The 18033-nt window shown below is 53.0% G+C and overlaps 2 protein-coding genes across 4 annotated transcripts; both read right to left on the bottom strand.

Moving 5' to 3' along the window:
* Window positions 1–2036: 2036 nt before the first annotated feature.
* On the bottom strand, window positions 2037–5949 carry Tmem235 (transmembrane protein 235). Its single transcript, XM_057776906.1, has 4 exons — window positions 5705–5949; window positions 5127–5207; window positions 4505–4642; window positions 2037–2349 (listed from the first exon to the last, which is right to left on the bottom strand). Exons 1-4 carry the CDS (start codon window positions 5892–5894, stop codon window positions 2102–2104), a joined length of 657 nt encoding a protein of 218 aa, XP_057632889.1. The 5' UTR covers window positions 5895–5949; the 3' UTR covers window positions 2037–2101.
* Birc5 (baculoviral IAP repeat containing 5) lies at window positions 5147–15100 on the bottom strand. 3 transcript variants are annotated; one of them, XM_057776905.1, is made up of 4 exons: window positions 14890–15100; window positions 14426–14535; window positions 12366–12483; window positions 5147–5207 (listed from the first exon to the last, which is right to left on the bottom strand). In XM_057776905.1, the coding sequence occupies exons 1-4, from the start codon at window positions 14998–15000 to the stop codon at window positions 5184–5186; spliced, it is 363 nt and encodes a 120-aa protein (XP_057632888.1). In that variant the 5' UTR covers window positions 15001–15100; the 3' UTR covers window positions 5147–5183. The 3 variants fall into 3 exon arrangements, with proteins under 3 accessions (XP_057632888.1, XP_057632887.1, XP_057632886.1); XM_057776904.1 differs by lacking the exon at window positions 5147–5207 and adding an exon at window positions 5979–6247; XM_057776903.1 differs by lacking the exon at window positions 5147–5207 and adding an exon at window positions 10308–10503.
* Between the last annotated feature and the right edge of the window lie 2933 nt (window positions 15101–18033).

Here is an 18033-nt window from a genome sequence, read left to right as displayed (position 1 = left end):
GAAGGGAAGAGAACATGCAGGCAGGGTAGTGAGCTCTGTGCTGCCATGGGGCTTCCTAGCTGGCCCACGTTTGACTGCAGGAATTGAGGCACACTCACACGGAAGGGCGAGTCCGCTGTCTGGGGGGGCTTGGCTGGCTCTTGTCTATGTGGGCAAGCTTCCCACTTGTCTCTCTTCTCTCCATGTAAGACATATGGTACCCCTGGAGCCTGCTGTCTGCTCGCATCAGCTCTGAGCTGCTAACGCCTCCCCAGGCAGCACAGTCCAGCTGCCCAGTGAACTGTGAAACAGGACACAAACCCTTGGGCCAGTTACTAAGGAGACTGGCCCGTCAGAGCAAAGGCCTCGCTAGCGTCAGTAAGTCCGTGCCCGCGTGCACAGGCGCATCCCCTCAGGCAATTGTGGAGGTCTTTGCAGCCACGGTGTGGGCCTTCGCCAGTGTCACCTGGGAACTTCAAGCCACCACACCAGTGGGGCTGGACTTCACAAGCTGGCTTCCAGCATGCAGACACCTCAGCAAATGGTCACAAAGCCCAACAGGGAGAGGTGGTAACTTTGCTCTAGCTCCCCGTGAGCCAGCCCACACCCTGCTAGGAAGGAGGCAGTTACAGCTGCAGGACATGACTGCACATGCGCACACACACACACACACACACACACATGATGTCTGTGACAGGCATGCACACACGCATGTAGGGCACATTACTGATGGCCAGAAACACACACACTGGTGTGTGTTCTCCCTTCTACACAATGAGGAATGAGTATCTGTTACCTATTTTGAAGAATCCTAGGCTGGCCCCTGGTAATGCTTACCAGAAATCTCAGCACCAGAGAGACTGCGACAGGAGGCATCGAGTTCAGGCCTACATAGTAAGGCTTTGTCCCTGTGGGCCCCCCCCCCCCAATAATACACATTGCAGCTGGTTTATTCAGACACTTGGCAGTGCTCTTACATGGAATGGCAAAAACTAGAACACAAACTGGGAGGGAGGTTGTCATCAGCAGTGGTCACATTAAACCCTGCAAAGGACTCCCCTGCTCCCTGCAAGCTTCCCACATCCGTGGAAGCAATCAGTGTCTTGGGGACACTGCCAAGACCAAGCCTTGAAGCACTCCCTCCCTCAATACACACCCACACTCAGGAAGAGTGCACCAGGATCAGGGTTGTTTGGGGCTTTGGGGTACTGCGCAGCCCCTAACCTACAGCTGTCCGCCGTCCAGCAAATAAACACAGGTCTACCCCCTCTTATGTGGCCAGGGGTGATTCAGCTCCCACCTCTGCTGTCCCAGTCAGGGAGTGGGCTGCAGGGGCCTGTGAGCTGACCCATCCAGCTGCAGCCAAATCCCCAGGCCAAGCTTCTGCCTCCAGAAGTTTCTCTATGCAGGCAACCCAGGGGCCAGCCAGGCATGGCTCCAGCTCACCCAGCTGTGGCCAGTCTCAGACATGCTCCTGGCTGGTGCTGTACAGAGGAAGTTCCAGGACAGCAGGACAGCAGCCCGCATCAGAACAAGGACTGAGACTCGAACGTCCACCCTGCCTGGAAGCACTTGGTGGCTGGACAACGTACCTAGACTATACCCTCCCACCCAGCCCTAAGCCTCCTCCCCATAAGCCTCCCCTTGGGAGAGGGAACAAAACAGAACCCAAGGGGTTCAGCCAAACTGCAGTGTCACCGGGATCTGTCCTCTGTTCTTGGGTTTTCTGGCCTGAGTCTCCCACTCTGTGACGGGAGGTGAGTGATTACGGTGGCTCAGACTGGGGGGTGGAGAGGTATGGAAGCCCTCAGCCAGCTCCTGACACAGAATAGGTCTGTGTCTCAGCTCCCAAGGGCTGGAATGGGCTACACCCCTCAGAGCAAGAGTACCCTCTGGACACCCAGAACCCTGAGGCACCCCACCAGGGCAGTGCCATGGAGAGCTCATGACTTGAGACACTGGCTCTCCGTCTGCCCCGTATGCCCTCGTCCTGTCCAGCTGGAGTGAAGGTGGGCACTTCTCCAACACACCATCCCCCAGGGCACCTTCCCCAGCCAGGATTCCAGCAAACACCAAGGGTGCCTGAGCCTTCCTGGTCCCCACCACCCTGCCACACTGCGACTCAGATGACCACAGATTGGGGCATTCCTGGGCTTTGGCGTTGGCGCAGGCTGAGGAACCGGGCAGCTATAAGCAACAGCGCACCACTGAGCACCTCTGAGGTGCAGGAGCCCCAGGCCAGGGCCAGCGACCAGCCGAAGCTGATGTGCACGCCCTGGACGTGCTGCGCGCCGTACTCGCGGGCCGTCTCCACGAACGCCAGGTTTGAGTAGCTGATGTAGATGCTGACTCCTGCCAGGGTCAGGGCACCTGGGGAGAGAGGGCCAGCAAGACTGCTCAGTACGGGGCTGGAGAGATGGCTCAGAGGTTAAGAGCACTGGCTGCTCTTCCAGAGGTCCTGAGTTCAATTCCCAGCAACCACATGGTGGCTCACAACCATCTATAATGGGATCTGGTGCTCTCTTCTGGCAGAACACTGTATACTTTATAAATAAATAAAATCTTTAAAAAAAAAAAAAAGACTGCTCAGTACGGCACCAGCAGACCCAACATTAGTTCTCCACTACCCCCCTCAAACACCACCCTGTTCATAGGAGTTCCGATCCAGCCCTCCATCCTGAGACCTCACCCAACAAACCCCCTTGTAAACAGTCCCAGGACTCAGTTATGCCAGAAAAAGGCACAACTCTGTGACCCACACTATCTGGCCTCTGTCTACCCTAGCCCTTGGGCAGTGTCGGGGTATGGCAGGAGTGGGTGGATTTCTGACTGCCTGCAGCCAAAGCCAAGGGTTTAATCTGGGGAAGGCTGCGAAACAGAATTTAGTGCATTGCACTATTGCAGTCTGGGAGAGGCAGGGATGGGGGCAGGGGAGTGGAATGGCCCCACTCTCCGGCTTCCCCAGGAGCCAACACAGGTGTTGCCCATATCACCTGCAGCACCCAGCTCCCTGGAATGGCGACCTGTCTCCCAGCCTGACCCCTCTTACAGCCTGTCTCCCAGTCGGTCCCTTGATGGAGGTGGGTCTTGTATTAATCTGTTGCTTTCATTGGTTAATTAATAAAGAAACTGCCTAGGCCCATTTGATAGGCCAACCCTTAGGTGGGTGGAGTAAACAGAACAGAATGCTGGGAGAAAGAAGCTGAGTCAGGGAGTCACCATGATTCTCCCACTCCAGACTGACGCAGGTTAAGATCTTTCCTGGTAAGCCAGCTCGTGGTGCTACACAGAATATTAGAAATGGGTTAGATCAATATGTAAGAGCTAGCCAATAAGAGGCTGGAGCTAATGGGCCAAGCAGTGTTTAAAAGAATACAGTTTCCGTGTAATTATTTCGGGGCATAAGCTAGCCATGCGGGCGGCTGGGTGCCGGGGACGCAGCCCTGCCGTTCATATTACAACAGTCCCTGAAGCCTCGGCTGACAACTACAGATCCCTCTGCCTCCGCTCCTGCTATCCGGACTCAGGGGACCCCAACACCCTCCTCTCCTTTCCCTGAGGGCAAAGTACACTCTGCTCAGGAAAGGTGTAGTCAGCCTGTCCTAGAAGCTGCCTTCTGACTTTCTGCCTCTATCTGCATCTTCAAGGAAAATGCAGAGGCTCCCCCATGTCAGCATGGAGTTTCCCAGTTAGAATCCCCAACCCCATTACTGTTGCCAGTGGCTTCCTGGGTCTTCTTAATTGGATTTTGCACTCAGTCTCCTGGGTCAAGGCTGTCGCAGATATTTTGATTACCCTGATTTCACTCTCTAGAGACTTGGGTCTGAACATTTGCCTGTCTCATTAGTTTGTGGCTTCGGGTTCCCCATGTCAGGCCCAATCCACTCTTAACAAAGATCTCCTGAAGAGCCCAGTGTCCCCTGGAGGGAAGCTGGCTTGTCTGGGAGATCTCACCATTGTGGTCACAGCCACGACAGTACGACAGACCAGCACAGGCCTGAGCCCAGCAATAGAGGCTGCTGCAGATGGACCCCTACAGGGCCATCTGCTCCCTTTGGTGACAGCTAGCCTAGGGTTGCTGTAGCAAACCTATACCAAGAAGCACTCGAGGGAACCTGAGCATCAGTATCCTTCCGGCTCTGGAAGCCTTGGGGGTCTAACCTGCTGAAGTGGCCCTCAGGAGCCACCAGGGAGCTCTTGGCTTGATGCTAGTTATAGCCTGGGACTAGGAGAGTCAGAGCCAAGGATGATACACCCCTGCTCACCTTGCTCTGCCTTCACCCCTCACCTAGTAGGAGAGAGGAGCAGATGGGGTCAAGACCCGCACCCCTCTTCTTGCACCTGCCCACAGAGCTAGTCCTGCAGCTACCATGGAGACCCTGAAGTCTCCCAGACCAAGAAGCTCCACCCTGGTGCAGACACCCTGCCCCTGGGCCAGCCCTAGGGTATCTCTGCTGGGGTGGGGTGGGTGGAGGCTCTCCAATGCTCAGAGGGGAATAGGGACCAAGGCAGACCTCTGACTCACCCCCTAGCAAGAAGTAGCAGCCGCTGAGGAGCAGCAGAGGGACACTCTGGAACAGGGAGCTGAGCAAGCCGAAGACCCAGCCACACACGATGAGGATGAGGCTCAGAGGCAGGACTACCGTGACAGTGCGGTGCAGCGCTGTGGGGAGAGGAGGCTTGGGGCAGGCAGAGGAGGAGCCAGAGACAGCCATGCCTTCACCTGCTTGGGTCCCCAGAAGGGTTGAGCAGATGCCCATCTCCATAGTAACAGGAGACTTTTCCAGTGGCCATCCCTCTCTTGTACAGGCTAAGAGAGGCTCTGCCAACGCCCTCCCCACACCACCCTCAGGCCTCTCAGGGGTGGTAGGTTGTCTACGGCCATCCAACTAGAAGGCTGACTTGTGGGCCCTGTGAGATTTTGTCACGCTCTGAGCCGGCTCACGTCCTCACTGATAGGGAACTGAAGAATGAGGAGGAGTGGGCAGGCTGGGATTCTGGCATCTGTGGTCAGGGGGCCGTGATGGGCAGACCCTTCGGGTCCCCAAGGCCTCGGAAGCAGTTGGGTGGGCTGGGAGGAGGTGGCTGGGATAGGGTGGTTTGGTCCCAGACCTTGAGAGCAGAGATGGCACCGACCCAGGACTCACAGAGAAGATGCTGTATGGAGGGAGAAGTCTCCAAGCTGTCACTGGAAAACGGGTCAATCAGCGGCACACAGCTGTTCTGCCCTGAAAGTCAAGGTACAAACGGGTGCCGGGCAACACGGGTGCCACAGCCTTGGAATCTTATTTAAGATAACCCCAGCCTCTGGTGTTCTTCCTTTGACCTCTGTGGAGACACCTAGACCTAGGCTAAGAAAATAAAAAACATCAAATTCCTCAAAAGCAAGAAGCAGAGCCCTGGTCCACCTGACCTGTTATCTTCCAATGACACCTTCCTGCCAGGCCCCAGAGGAAACCTTTTAGGAACTTAAGGAAGCATAGTGCCAGCCCCCCTCTACTTCCCACCCATGGCCATAATGGCAGAACCCTGTCTTTGGGCTTCCTCAAATCCTCACAGCCCAGCTGTCACCCAGCAATTTGTGATGGGGTTGGGACTGAGGAGCAGACCAAGATACCACAGAGGCTTAGGAGGAGGGAGTTACAGGGGCAGGAGGGCGGGAATGGACGTGGATCAGGTGGGAGGAAAGGGAACGGGAGGGCCGGGCAAATCTCCAGGAGTTCACCTTCGCAGGTGCGCCAGAGCCCAGAATGCGAGGAGAGCTGCAGAGGCGCGCCGCCACCGAAGCCACCGGTGTTCGTGTTCGCCACCTCCAGGATGTACCAGTAGTCGCTAGCGACCGCAGCTGCCAGCAGTGCAAAGCTGAGCAGGGCGCCAAGGGCTGCGCTCAGGAACAAGGCGGCCAGAAGGGCCATACCGGCAAGAGCCCGGCAGCTGCCGGGTAGGAATGCAGGGTCCAGCGGAAATCGGAGCTACGTACGGATGGGCTGCAGCGGGTGACAGAGCCGGGGACAAGGACAACTGTGGGTTGGGCAGTCAGGGTCCAGGACAGAATTGATCCAGGCTAATGAAGGTTTAGGCAGTGGGAGAGGTGGAAGTCTCAGCAGGAGAGGGCATGGGAGGGGTGATGAAGAGCAGGCTGGCTAGGAGCAGAGTTGGGTGGAGGGCAGGGGCTGGCGAGGGAGAGACGCTGTCCGAGGTTCTTCAGCTACTGCGGCTTTCCTGCCACTGTGACTGGCCAAGTAGGCAAGGAAATGGATGTACCTTTCTGTGCTGGCCAGGCAGTAAGAGAAGAGAAGGGGAAATCTAGTGTCGTGCAGAGCTGGGGACAAAGCTGGGTTCAAATCCCAATGCTGCCACAAACTGGTCGACACAAGCCCACCCTATGGTTGGTGCTAAGAGGACCAGAGGTCAGCCTGAGACTGCCGCCAGGAGGGTGAGCAGCCTCGGCCAGTGCCTGGACCACTGCACCAGTCACCAATAGCTCCTAGAAGAATGGCGGGGTGGGGGTGGGGTGCAGACAGGCCCAGATGGGCACATTTAGGGACGACTCGGGGTGTGCCGCATCTCAACTTCAAGTCCTGATTTTCATCAATTCTGAGGATTAATGGGATAAGCTCCCCGCAACAGGGAGAAAAATCATTGTTTCTGTGCAACTTGCTTACAGGGCACACACACACCTATAGGAAACGCACCTACAGGACATTCATTCACAGGGCACTTACCCACAGGGCGCACACTACAGGGTACTCACAGGGAACACACAGGGCACTCACCTACAGGACACTCATTCACAGGGCACACACCTACAGGGCACTCATTCACAGGACACACACCTACAGGGTACTCACAGGGAACACACAGGGCACACACCTACAGGACACTCATTCACAGGACACACACCTACAGGACACTCATTCACAGGACACACATCTACAGGACACTCATTCACAGGGCGCACACCTACAGGGTACTCACAGGGAACACACAGGGCGCACACCTACAGGGTACTCACAGGGAACACACAGGGCGCACACCTACAGGGCACTCACCTACAGGACACTCATTCACAGGGCGCACACCTACAGGGTACTCACAGGGAACACACAGGGCATTCACCTACAGGACACTCATTCACAGGACACACACCTACAGGACACTCATTCACAGAGCACACACCTATAGCACACATAAACACCCCTTGAGGACAGGATTCAGATGCTAATGGCAGGAGAGACAAAGAATTGTAGAGTCCTCAGCCAGGAGGAACCCAGGCAGTCAAGCTGAATGGGCTGGGTTACATTCTGGATAAGGAGAGGGCCTCTGAATCATTGCCCTGGGATGGCCAGAGCCTGCAGACACAGGAGCTACGTGACTCAGGTCAGCCAAGCCCTCACTTGGACTGTTTGGAGATACGTATTTCTCTCTGTTAAGCTTTTGGCTTGAAGAACATATCCTCAGATAAAAGCAAACTTAGCAAAGTTATTAAAACAATATTCCAGGTGGAATTCAGACAGAGCACAGAATTCTTCCAGTATCTTTTTTTTTTTTTGGTTTTTCGAGACAGGGTTTCTCTGTGGCTTTGGAGCCTGTCCTGGAACTAGCTCTTGTAGACCAGGCTGGTCTCGAACTCACAGAGATCCGCCTGGCTCTGCCTCCCAAGTGCTGGGATTAAAGGCGTGTGCCACCACCAACCGGCTTCTTCCAGTATCTTATGAGCTGTTCTTTCTGCATGCACACCAGGCCATCCCTACCCGCATCTGCTGTGTGACAACCCCTGCAGCTGGCCCTGTCCTGTAGACACCCCTGCTTTGGCTCGATGACTGGGAAAGACTGAGAACCCAGTGGGTGCTCAGAGAGCAGCAGCCTTCCCAAGGCAGAAGAAGGGAGACTCTACCGCCCAACCCAAACTCTGATTACAGCCGAGGAGGAAGCACAAATCACACAAACTTGAGGTCACTTAGCTGTCATCCCACAGGGCAACAATACAGCAGGAACCAGTCTTGCTTTCTGTCTGACAAAGGCTCCTTTTATAGAAAATGTCGTTTTATAGACACGGTGGTCCTGTCTCCCTCCCATCGAGCCCCCTGCCTTTGAGCTGCTTTGCAAAGGTTCATGCTCCTGCTCCATCTCAGGTAGGCAACAGCCATGCCCAGGCCACCGCTACCCTGGGGAAGGGACAGCAAGAGACACCCACACCATCCCTGCACTAATTCCCTCAGGCTGAAGGGGCTGGAAAGCAGCCTGCTGGGCAGTCCATACCCTTCACTTCCAACCCTGGGTTCTGTGCAGCAGAAGCCACTGATTGTCTTCAGGGCAGCAGGCACTGGCCCCTGAGGGGCGGCTCTAATGAATCCTGACAGTGTACTTTCCCAACTGGACCCAAGAGACACCGGGCACAGTCTGAAAAGGTGCTGCTTTAGAACGACCCAATATTTGTTACTTGTCTCATCAAATGTGTAAACCATAGAAGGCAGGTCGTGCACTGGCCTCTGGCTGCCAGAGACTCTTCGAAGCCAGCAAGATCCATCATGGCAGACATCAGACAGGTGGGCTTCTGGGGGAAGATGTCCAATCTTGAGTAACAAAAGCAAGCCTGTATCCAAGCCTCTTAACTAGATCACATTCACAGCTGGAACAGGAGTTGGTTTCTAGGGGTAGCCATCTGGCTGATGAGCCGCCTGCCCCAGGCTAACTGACTATTGTCTTCAGCCTGAGTTTGGAGAAGCAATTGGAACTGTCAGCTAAATGACCCTCCAGCAGCTGGGCATCAGCTATACGATAGCTCATTTTACTGAGCTTGGCAAACATTTTCCCTCAGAAGAACCTCAAATTACTGCCCAACGGGCCCATTCTGCAGGATGCAGATGGCTAAGCCCAGAAGATGCAAAGGCTAGAAACACAGCTTTTCGTCTTCCTTAGATAGACAAGACTGCAGCTAAGCCTCTGCTCACACACACTAAGGAAGCACTTGGCTGGATTCATTGAGAGATGTGACCACGACCAGAAGACAGTAACTGGGATGGGCGGTCCCAAACCAAGTGGAACCCACAGGTCTGTGAGGCTCCACTTGCTGAGCTGGCCAGAGAAATCAGAAAGAGCAGAGGAACTGGAAGAGTTACAGAACAGAGCCAACAGCACAGGAGTGAGAGGCAAGGACCCACGTCTAGACAGCTGCCCGGGGAGCCTGCCGCCAGCCAGGGCTTTGCTGTGGGAAAGATGTTTCTAGCACCTCCTTGGTATTCAGAAAGCGAGTAGGAACTTTGTAAGCTGACTTCAGGAGATGGGGTCTGATCCCTCCCTGCTGAGATCTGATGAGCCCCATCGACTGAGCCAGTGGGCAGGAACCATGTAGGTGTGTGGGCTCCTGACCGAGAGGAGTGGGGCTGGCCACCCACCAGGCTGTGCTTGCCTGTGGCCTTCATGAGCTCTCACACCTTGCGTTAGCTCTGCTCCCCTCTACTCTCTGATTTGTGTGGTGAGGTGGGAACAGACAGAGACCCAGCTCCTATTGTGTGCCACGGTTCCCTTATTTGCACAGAGCTGCCCTAAGGCCTCGGGAGGTCACCAGAAAGGATGTCTTGATGTGTGAAAATATTCCCATGAAAGCACTTGGAGGGAGGAGCTCTGTGCTCACAGCGCCAGGTGCAGCCCGTCATGATGGGAATCGGGATGGCAGGGTCGGGAAGCGAAAAATGACGAACCTGACGCTCAGCTCTCCAGGATCCCACATCAATTAGTGTGATCACAATGATGCCCAAAGGCCCATTTTACCTCCTGGCCGACTCCAGACCTGCCAGGTGGATAACACATCCATCGCACCTTCCATGCAGAGGCTTCATTAGGAAAACAAAAGCCTGCCCGACATGAATCATGCTGTAACACCAGTGTCTTTACAACTGTCCAGCTCTGCAGCTCAAGCTGGGACTGCAGCTTAAATATCACTGAATTTATAAGCTCCGAGTGCAGTGGTACCTGAGAGGTAGGGCAGCAGGATTGAGTTCAACAATGCCACAAAAAACAAACAAGCCATTTTCCCAAGACAGAATTTGCAATTCGCTTTTTTATGACTTTATTCCATTACCCTGCGGTAGAAAACTCACATCACAGGACAGATGAATCTCCAGCACAACACATCACCACATCTATGGCACACAGTCATGGAGACGCCAAGACCAGAAACACCTTGCTCAGGCACCCCCCCCCATAGGTTCTGTTACTGGAGACTGCCTGCCTCCTCACCCACTCCTTTCCTCACTGCTTCAGTCCAGGTGACAACAGAGCAAAGCCAAAATATCAAGAGAGGTAGGCACACAAGCTGAGCCACTTCCAAGCGAAGACAAAAATAGTATTTGACATCCAGTTTTAAAATACCAGCTGGGACATGTGGCTTCAATGTGGCATGTCACTCGGGCCCAGGTCTCCAGCAAAGACTCACTGCAAGGCAGCCAGCTGCTCAATGGAGTGGCGGATGGTCTTTGCAGTTTCTTCAAATTCTTTCTGCTTGCTGTTGGTCTCCTTTGCCTGCAATAATGAACATACACATTGGCCTGGAGTGGCCTAGGGGGAGGGGCTTGTCAGACAAGAGTGAAGCCCTCGTTCCATTACCAGCGTGACAAAATTAAGTACAATAATTACTAAAAGGAATGTTACTATTTGTGTATAGCTTGAAATTGAACCTAGGGTCTTACGCATAATAAGCAAATACCCCCAAGTTCTGTCTTTTTATTTTTTTAAGAAATAGGGATTAAAAAAAAAGAAAAGAAATAGGGATTCATGTTGCCCAGGATAGCCTCTGTTTACAATCCCCTTCCTTCACCCAACCAAATTAGTTGAGACTGCGCCCTAGGATTGTCCCCTATACCACCAAGCCAGGGTTAAAGAGAACTTAATTTAAAAATACTAAACTGAGCCGGGCAGTGGTGGCGCATGCCTTTAATCCCAGCACTTGGGAGGCAGAGGCAGGTGGATTTCTGGGAGTTCGAGGCCAGCCTGGTCTACAAGAGCTAGTTCCAGGACAGGAACCAAAAAGCTACGGAGAAACCCTGTCTCGAAAAATCCAAAAAAAAAAAAAAAAAAAAAAAAAAAAAAAATACTAAACTGACAAGAAAAATCCCTGGAAAATGGCTGTGCTCCTTGTGGTGGGCACTCCATAGACCCACAGGGAGCTGCAGAGGGCTCCGGGTAACGAGCACTGGCTGGTCTTCCGGAGGACCCAGACTGGATTCCCGGTACCATAGGTAGCTCCAGTTCTAGTGGAGCCAACGTCCTCTTCTGACCTCCACAAGCAAAACACCCCCCACACATAAAATAAAATCTAAATAAATAAATGGCAGTGCAGGCCTTTAATCCCAGCCCTTGGGAGACAGAGTCAGGTGGCTCTCGGAGGGTGAGGCCAGTCTGGTCTACACAGAGAGTCCCAGTGCAGTCAGGGCAATGAGACAAAAAAAACAAAGGTTGAGTCTGGAGAGATGGTTCCGAAGTTAGGACACTGGGTGGTGTCTTTTCTTCTGAGTGCCTTTCTCTTGACTCTGTGTCCAACTTGTATTAAATATCTTTATTAAACCCAACTCTACTTCAGAAAAAAAAATCAGTAACAAAAATGAATACTAGGGACTAGGAGCAGCATCCCCAGAGTGTCTGAGCATGCTCCAATCAATCCCTCCTCCTGACAACAAACTGTCACCAGCTATTTCATAACAACCTCCAGCAAGGAACACAGCTTACAAACTGAAGAGAAACCTTCATAACCATCACAGCAGGTCCTAGCCTCTGCCTTGCAACACAGAACAATGCCAGGACCAGGGCCAGGGCCAGCTGGCAGCCGGCCTTCCAGCATCAGGGTCAGGGCAGAGCATCTGGCTCCTTCTCAGTGCTCTGCCAGTAAGACCCTCCCAGAATCTTCCCCCTAAAAGGCTGCCAAGTGTTAACACGTAAGGACACAGGCTACCTGGTGAAATCTGAACGTCAGATAGGCAGTGAACCATCTATGCAAACTATGGTGTGTTCGCACGGACTCTGGCCAACCAAACTCTTCAGGCTTGGCTGCACGGGAGCCTCCTCCCTGTGGATTGACGATGCCACCTGCCCTCCCAGGGACTCCACATGAGTGGACAAGCAGCAAAGCTCAGCTGGTCCTCTGCTTCTGCCCCCTTAGCCAACTCTACCCACACTGCTGCCGCCACAGGAGGGTCAGCCTGCGCCCACGGCTTCCCGCAATGGTTGCCACTCAGGTGAGGTGATCCTACTCAGGTCTTCTGACTGCACAGCCCCTGTCTATCTAGCTGCACATGCTCCCCAGGGGTGGGAGCACTTCCTGAGGCAGGGCCTGCAGGGCTTTGGGGGAAGTGGCTTTGTTCTCTGTCCTTACTCTCAACCATACATACAATTTTGTTCTTGGCTCTTTCTTTCTCCAGTTTCAAGAATTCACTGAGGGTTAGTTCTTCAAACTGCTTCTTGACAGTCAGGAAGGCACACCCAGGCGAGTGCTTTTTATGCTCCTCTCTAGAAAAATCAATAAACCATCATGTCAGAAGAGCCAGTGGCTGCGCATCACTGACAGCCCATCTCCCATCATCATGGCTGTCCTTGGCACACCCTGCTCTGTATCAGGTCCAAAATGTATCCTAGGAACACCCCACACAGCCTAGCTTCTCTTCTGGGGTCCTTAGCAATCAGTAGAAAATGTTGTATGATTCAAATTCAGAAGAAAAGCTGGAGAAATGGCTCATGGCTAATAGCACTGGCTGGTTTCCCAGAACTTGGGTTTGGATCCCAGCACCTAAAGGGACTGTAGCCAGCCTGAGCCTGGCAAACATGGCTCTGGCAGGGCTTGCCCTTCTCCCCCATCCCTCTGCCTTGCTAAAATCCATTAGATTACATCCCTAAAGCTGGCCCCCAAGCTGTTCCCTCATTTAACCACTTCCTCCTCCCGAGGCAGAACACCAAAGTCCAGCTATCAAAAGTCCCCTTTGGCTCCCCTAATTAACATCCCGATTAAAATTAAACCCCTCACCCTAACACCGAGTGCCCCTTTACCTTTATAAACTGTGCCCGACTGTCTCCTCCCTATCCAGGCAGTCCTTTGTCCCGCGCAGATACCCCTGCCCTTGCCCCTTCCCCCTCTTTTCTATCTCCTTCACCAGCACATCTTAGCCCATTCTAAAACAGACCTCCCCAGGCGGTGGTGGTGCACACCTTTAATCCCAGCAGAGACAGGTGGATCTGAGTCCAAGGCCTGCCTTGTCTATAGAGTTCCAGGACAAGCTCCAAAGCTACAGAGAAACCCTGTCTCAAAAAACCAAAAGAAGAAACAAACAAAAGACCCCTGCAAGGTCATTTGCTGTTGTTTTCTGCCCGAGTCAGAAAGCAGCCACTGTAGCTTCTCTTCTGTTTAATAAAGGAGCTCCGTGAAAACAGGTGGTGTGGGTGTGGTCTGTGCCTAACCCAGGGTCTAGGAGGAAGACCCTGCTGTGTGGGAGTCCCCTTCAGCTCCCATCATCTGTAACTCCAGTTCCAGGGATTTGCCCTCTGAAGGTACCAGGCACATACATGGTGTACAGACACACATGCAGGCGAAACAATCATATGCAGAAATTTAAAAATTAAATAAACTCAGAGGAATTGCATGTCAAATCCCTTTAAAATCTGGGCCACCCAAATGGCTCAGGAGATGGGGATGCTTGCTGCCAAACCTGCTCGCCTGAGTTCAATCCCAGGGACCCACACAGTAGAAGCAGAGAAATGACTCCCCAAAGTTGTCCTGACACCCACACTCCAAACACACATGAAACAAAACATAAAGTAATAATAATATAGACAAAAATCTGTGGCTGGAGATGGGATAGTGCTCAGGAGTCCTTGCTGCTCTTCTGCAGAGCCTGTCTTCAGTTCCCAGCACGCTACATCTCATAACTGACTATCACTCCAGCTCCTAGGGATCTGACACCCACACCCAGAGCAGAAACTAAGACACATATGTGTGCGCTAACCAAAACCAAACCAAACAAAAAAACCAAATCTTAAAAAATCTCCTGCGGGCCAGGCAGTGGTGGTACACGCCTTTAACCCCAGCACTCGGGAGGTAGAGGCAGGTGGATCTCTGTGAGTTTGAAGCCAGCCTGGTCTTCGGAAAGAGCTCCTGGATAACCAGAGTTACACACCCATTTCGAAAACAAACAGAAATCAAAACAAATATCTCAGCAGACAAAAACCATCCAAGTTGGCAGTACTAGAAAAACTTAGGCAGAAATTGAAAATTCAAGACTAGTCTGAGCTATGTAACAGGTTCAAGAACAGTTTGGAACACACAGCAAGTTAGAAGACCATGCACTCCTACTAAATTCAAATGTTTTTTGTTTTTACCCCAACTCCAGTTCAACTCAAAAGGTTCCCAATGGAACCAGGGCACCAGGAAACCCATTGCAAGTAGCCTGCTGAGACTTACAGAGGGTTGTCATCTGGTTCCCAGCCTTCCAACTCCTTAAAGCAGAAAAAACACTGGGCCAAGTCAGGCTCATTGTCGGTAGGGCAGTGGATGAAGCCAGCTTCCGCCATCTGAAAACGACAGCACAGCTCGTGAGCACAACCAACAGGCTGGTTTTAATCCTATCATTCCCAGAAGTCGTTCCAGGACGAGAGCTGGGGCGGCCTCTTTGGAGAGAGTGGAAAGAGGCCGTGTCTACCGGACCTAACGACTAGCGGCTCAGACAGAAGGATGGGGAGAAGTGGGGCGGCCTCGCCGAGGACAAGGCAGTCGTCCCGTGTCCTGGGCAGAGCAAAGCAGCTTAGCCCACAGTGCGAAGCGAGGGTGGGGCTCCTGACCCGAGGCCCAACCCCTCCCGCCGTCAGGCCCGGGCAGGAGTCGCTCCAAAGCTGGGGCACTGGCGTCCCGAGGCGGCGCGAGCTCACCCGCTCCGGGGTGCAGGAGCAGCCCTCCAGGAACGGCCAGTTCTTGAAGGTGGACATGCGGTGGTTCATGAGATACAGCTGCCAGGTCGGGGGCAGAGCCGGAGCGCCCATGACGCTGCCCCTGCAGCCACCGCCGCGAACCACCGCCCGGACGCCGGAGAACGAGATTCAAACCCCGCGGGCGGCGGCGCGCCGTAGAGCACGCCGGGAGCGCCCCGCCTCCCCGTCGCGGCGCGCGGCCTTCTGGGAGTGGGCGGGGGCGAGGGAGCCGCACAGGCCACGCCCTCTACGCGGCCTGAGCCACCTTCTGGGCGCGGAAGGCGCGCGCGCGGCGAGCCGGGCAGGCCCCGCCCCTTGAGCGGCGGCGCGGGGCCTTCTGGGAGTGGCCGGCGTGGGGCGTGCTGGGAGTTGTGTCCTTTGCGGCGCTGGCTGCTTGCTGCTCAGCCCGGGAAGTGTGAGCGGCAGCTGCTCCGCTGCCTTCCGTTCTCTCTGCGGGCTGTCTGTCCTGCCTGCAGCCCACTTTCTGTTTGCAGGCTCCGGCTAGCTAGATACGTCCACAGCGCCCCCAGCTCATACCGGAACGGAGAAGAGACCATCGGCTTGGCTCAGACTAAAGGGGAGCGGCCACACATGTCCACAGCGAGTCCGGGCGCAGAGCAAAGCTATGGCTTCCTGAATACGACAGCCTGGTGCTGATGACGCGGCCTGGCAGCAAGCCCCTTTACAGTGTTTCTGATCCGGTCAGGCCGCCTGAGGTTGCAGTGGCTTCTAAGGAGCTGCTGGCTGGGCAAGTCCCGAGACACAGAGCTCTGGTCTACAGGTTAACCTCTGTAGGCTCCCTGCCAATGGAGCGATGTGGGCCAGATCACCTCACAGATGGTGAAGGAGTACAGGACCCCCATATGTATGACCAGACAACAAAAGAGCGGTGTTTGTCAGGCTCCAAAGACACCTGGGACAAGTACCACCTGTGGCTGCTCCCGGTTCTTCTCTCCCTCCCTACCCTGAACCCAGGGGCTGAGCTGAGCTTCCCCTAGCTTCTCTTTTCAGCCGCATGCTCTCTTGGTCCTAGGCCCTCTGTTCCTCCCTTGCCCTCTCTTCCTCTCTCACTCTCTCCTTCTCCCTGTCTATGGCCAGGTTCAGTCTGGACTCTTCCAGATGTTCTGGCTGTACTTTCCCCATCTACAATGAAGCCCTGAGCGGTCATGTCTTCATTTTCACTTATGTTTAAAGGTCTCAGGCACTGCTGTATGTCACGAGCCTTCGTGGGCTATGACACAAATGCAGCAGATGGTAACTGATAATTCAGATGGCCACCCACCAGATGAGTAATTCTCTGATGGAAAGAACCCTATGCAAGCAAGGCTTTCGGGACCACTGGCTCTGGAAACCACCTGCTTCTGTGTGTAAATTCACATGTGCAAAAACAGCTGTGGAATCTCCCCATTGCCACACATTTTCATGCAATTTGTACGTGTAATCTCATGATTGCATCTCAGTCTTATGGACACATCTATCTGTGGGTAAGTCAGGAAAACGACTTCGCATTAAACTGTTTTTTTTTTTTTTTTTTTTTTTTTTTGGTTTTTCGAGACAGGGTTTCTCTGTGGTTTTGGAGCCTGTCCTGGAACTAGCTCTTGTAGACCAGGCTGGGCTCAAACTCACAGAGATTCGCCTGCCTCTGCCTCCCAAGTGCTGGGATTAAAGGCGTGCGCCATCACTGCCTGGCTAAACTGTATAATTTTTGATATATAGAAAATATACTAGGATATGCTTCATAGCCAATCTGTTATTCCATGAGGACTGTAGGACACTTAGGCCCCGCTTTTTATCACCGGTTCAGACTGGCTTAGAGAAAAGAGCAATTTCTCAGTCCCAAGACAAGCCACATACAATTTATCGATTCAATACCTCAAGAGCAAATTCAAACTAGACTCCTCATCTTCATAAGATCTCATAGTTAATAGCATTGATTTAGTTCACAGAGCATTGGCTTTTCCCTCGTTTCTTTTTGGTCGGAGAAAGGCAGGTTGAGACAGAGGCTTGTTGTGTGGCCTAGGCTGGCCTCAGATTCTGTTTTCCTGCCTCAGCCTCTCTAGGGCTACAATTGTCAGCCTTCAATATCATACCCAACTGGAGTTAAAACAGGGAAAATCCTAGTGGGGTCCCATGTGGCCCAGGCTGACCTGGAAGTCACAATACACCTAAACTCCTGATCCTCCGATCCTCCTGCCACCGTCTCCCGAGTGCTGGGATTATAGGCACCACCATACCGGGGTTCTGCAGTACCGGGACTGAGCACAGGGCCTCGTGCATGCTAGGCAAGCACTGTAGCAATGGAGCTATCTATCTTCGTAGCCCAGGTCAAATGTGTGTGCTTGTATGTGGGATTTGTTTTTGATTATGTGCGTGTGAGAGACAGAGGTGTTAGCGCACACTCCTGAACATAAATGTGGAGGCCAGAAGAGTACAATAGGTATCCTGCTCTGTCACTCTCCATCTTATTCCCTTGAGACAAAGTCTCTCACTGAACCTGGAGCTGGGCTGGCAGCCAGAAAGTCCCATGATCCTCCTGTCTTGACCCCACAGTGCTGGCTTAGGGATACAAACGTGGCCATCCCCAGATTTTAACACATGTGCTAGGAATTCAAACCCAGGTAAGAACACAGTGAGTGCTCTTACTGAGCCATCTCTACAGCCCTCAGTCAAATGCTTTTAGCATCACAATTCAAATTTCTTGAATTTTATACTTATTTTAGCAAAACATTTGCCTGTAGGTGGAGATTTTCATCAGGACCTCAATTAGCTCTGTTATGCCAGCTGCTTCCTGAATAACTACTCAGAGACTTATTAATTATAAGTGCTTGGCCAATAGCTCAGGCTTATTACTAACTAGCTCTTACAACTTAAATTAACACATTTCTATTAATCTATGAGCTATCACGAATCTCGTGGCTTTTACCTCTCCTGCATGCCCTGTCCTCTTTCCATCTGGCAGCAACTCCTCTGACTCTGCTCTTCTTCCCAGAATTTTCTGCCCAAAAATCCTGCCTAAAATGGTCAATCAGCTTTTTTTTGTTGTTTTGTTTTTGTTTGTTTTTCAAGACAAGGTTTCTCTGTGAGTCCTCAAACTCACAGAGATCA

This window comes from Chionomys nivalis, chromosome 7, assembly GCF_950005125.1.
Source record: "Chionomys nivalis chromosome 7, mChiNiv1.1, whole genome shotgun sequence".
Classification (NCBI taxonomy): domain Eukaryota; kingdom Metazoa; phylum Chordata; class Mammalia; order Rodentia; family Cricetidae; genus Chionomys; species Chionomys nivalis.
Note: the sequence above shows the minus strand (reverse complement) of the source record. Positions and strands in the feature narration are given on the sequence as shown.

Coding starts and splice junctions, on each gene's coding strand:
- Tmem235 (XM_057776906.1), bottom strand. CDS start 5,894: ATGGCCCTTCTGGCCGCCTTGTTCCTGAGCGCAGCCCTTGGCGCCCTG. Junction 5,208..5,704: donor GCTCTGGCGCACCTGCGAAG/GTGAACTCCTGG, acceptor CTTGACTTTCAG/GGCAGAACAGCTGTGTGCCG. Junction 2,350..4,504: donor CTGCTACTTCTTGCTAGGGG/GTGAGTCAGAGG, acceptor CTCTCTCCCCAG/GTGCCCTGACCCTGGCAGGA.
- Birc5 (XM_057776903.1), bottom strand. CDS start 15,000: ATGGGCGCTCCGGCTCTGCCCCCGACCTGGCAGCTGTATCTCATGAAC. Junction 14,536..14,889: donor GCTCCTGCACCCCGGAGCGG/GTGAGCTCGCGC, acceptor TGTCGTTTTCAG/ATGGCGGAAGCTGGCTTCAT. Junction 12,484..14,425: donor GAACCAGATGACAACCCTCT/GTAAGTCTCAGC, acceptor TGATTTTTCTAG/AGAGGAGCATAAAAAGCACT.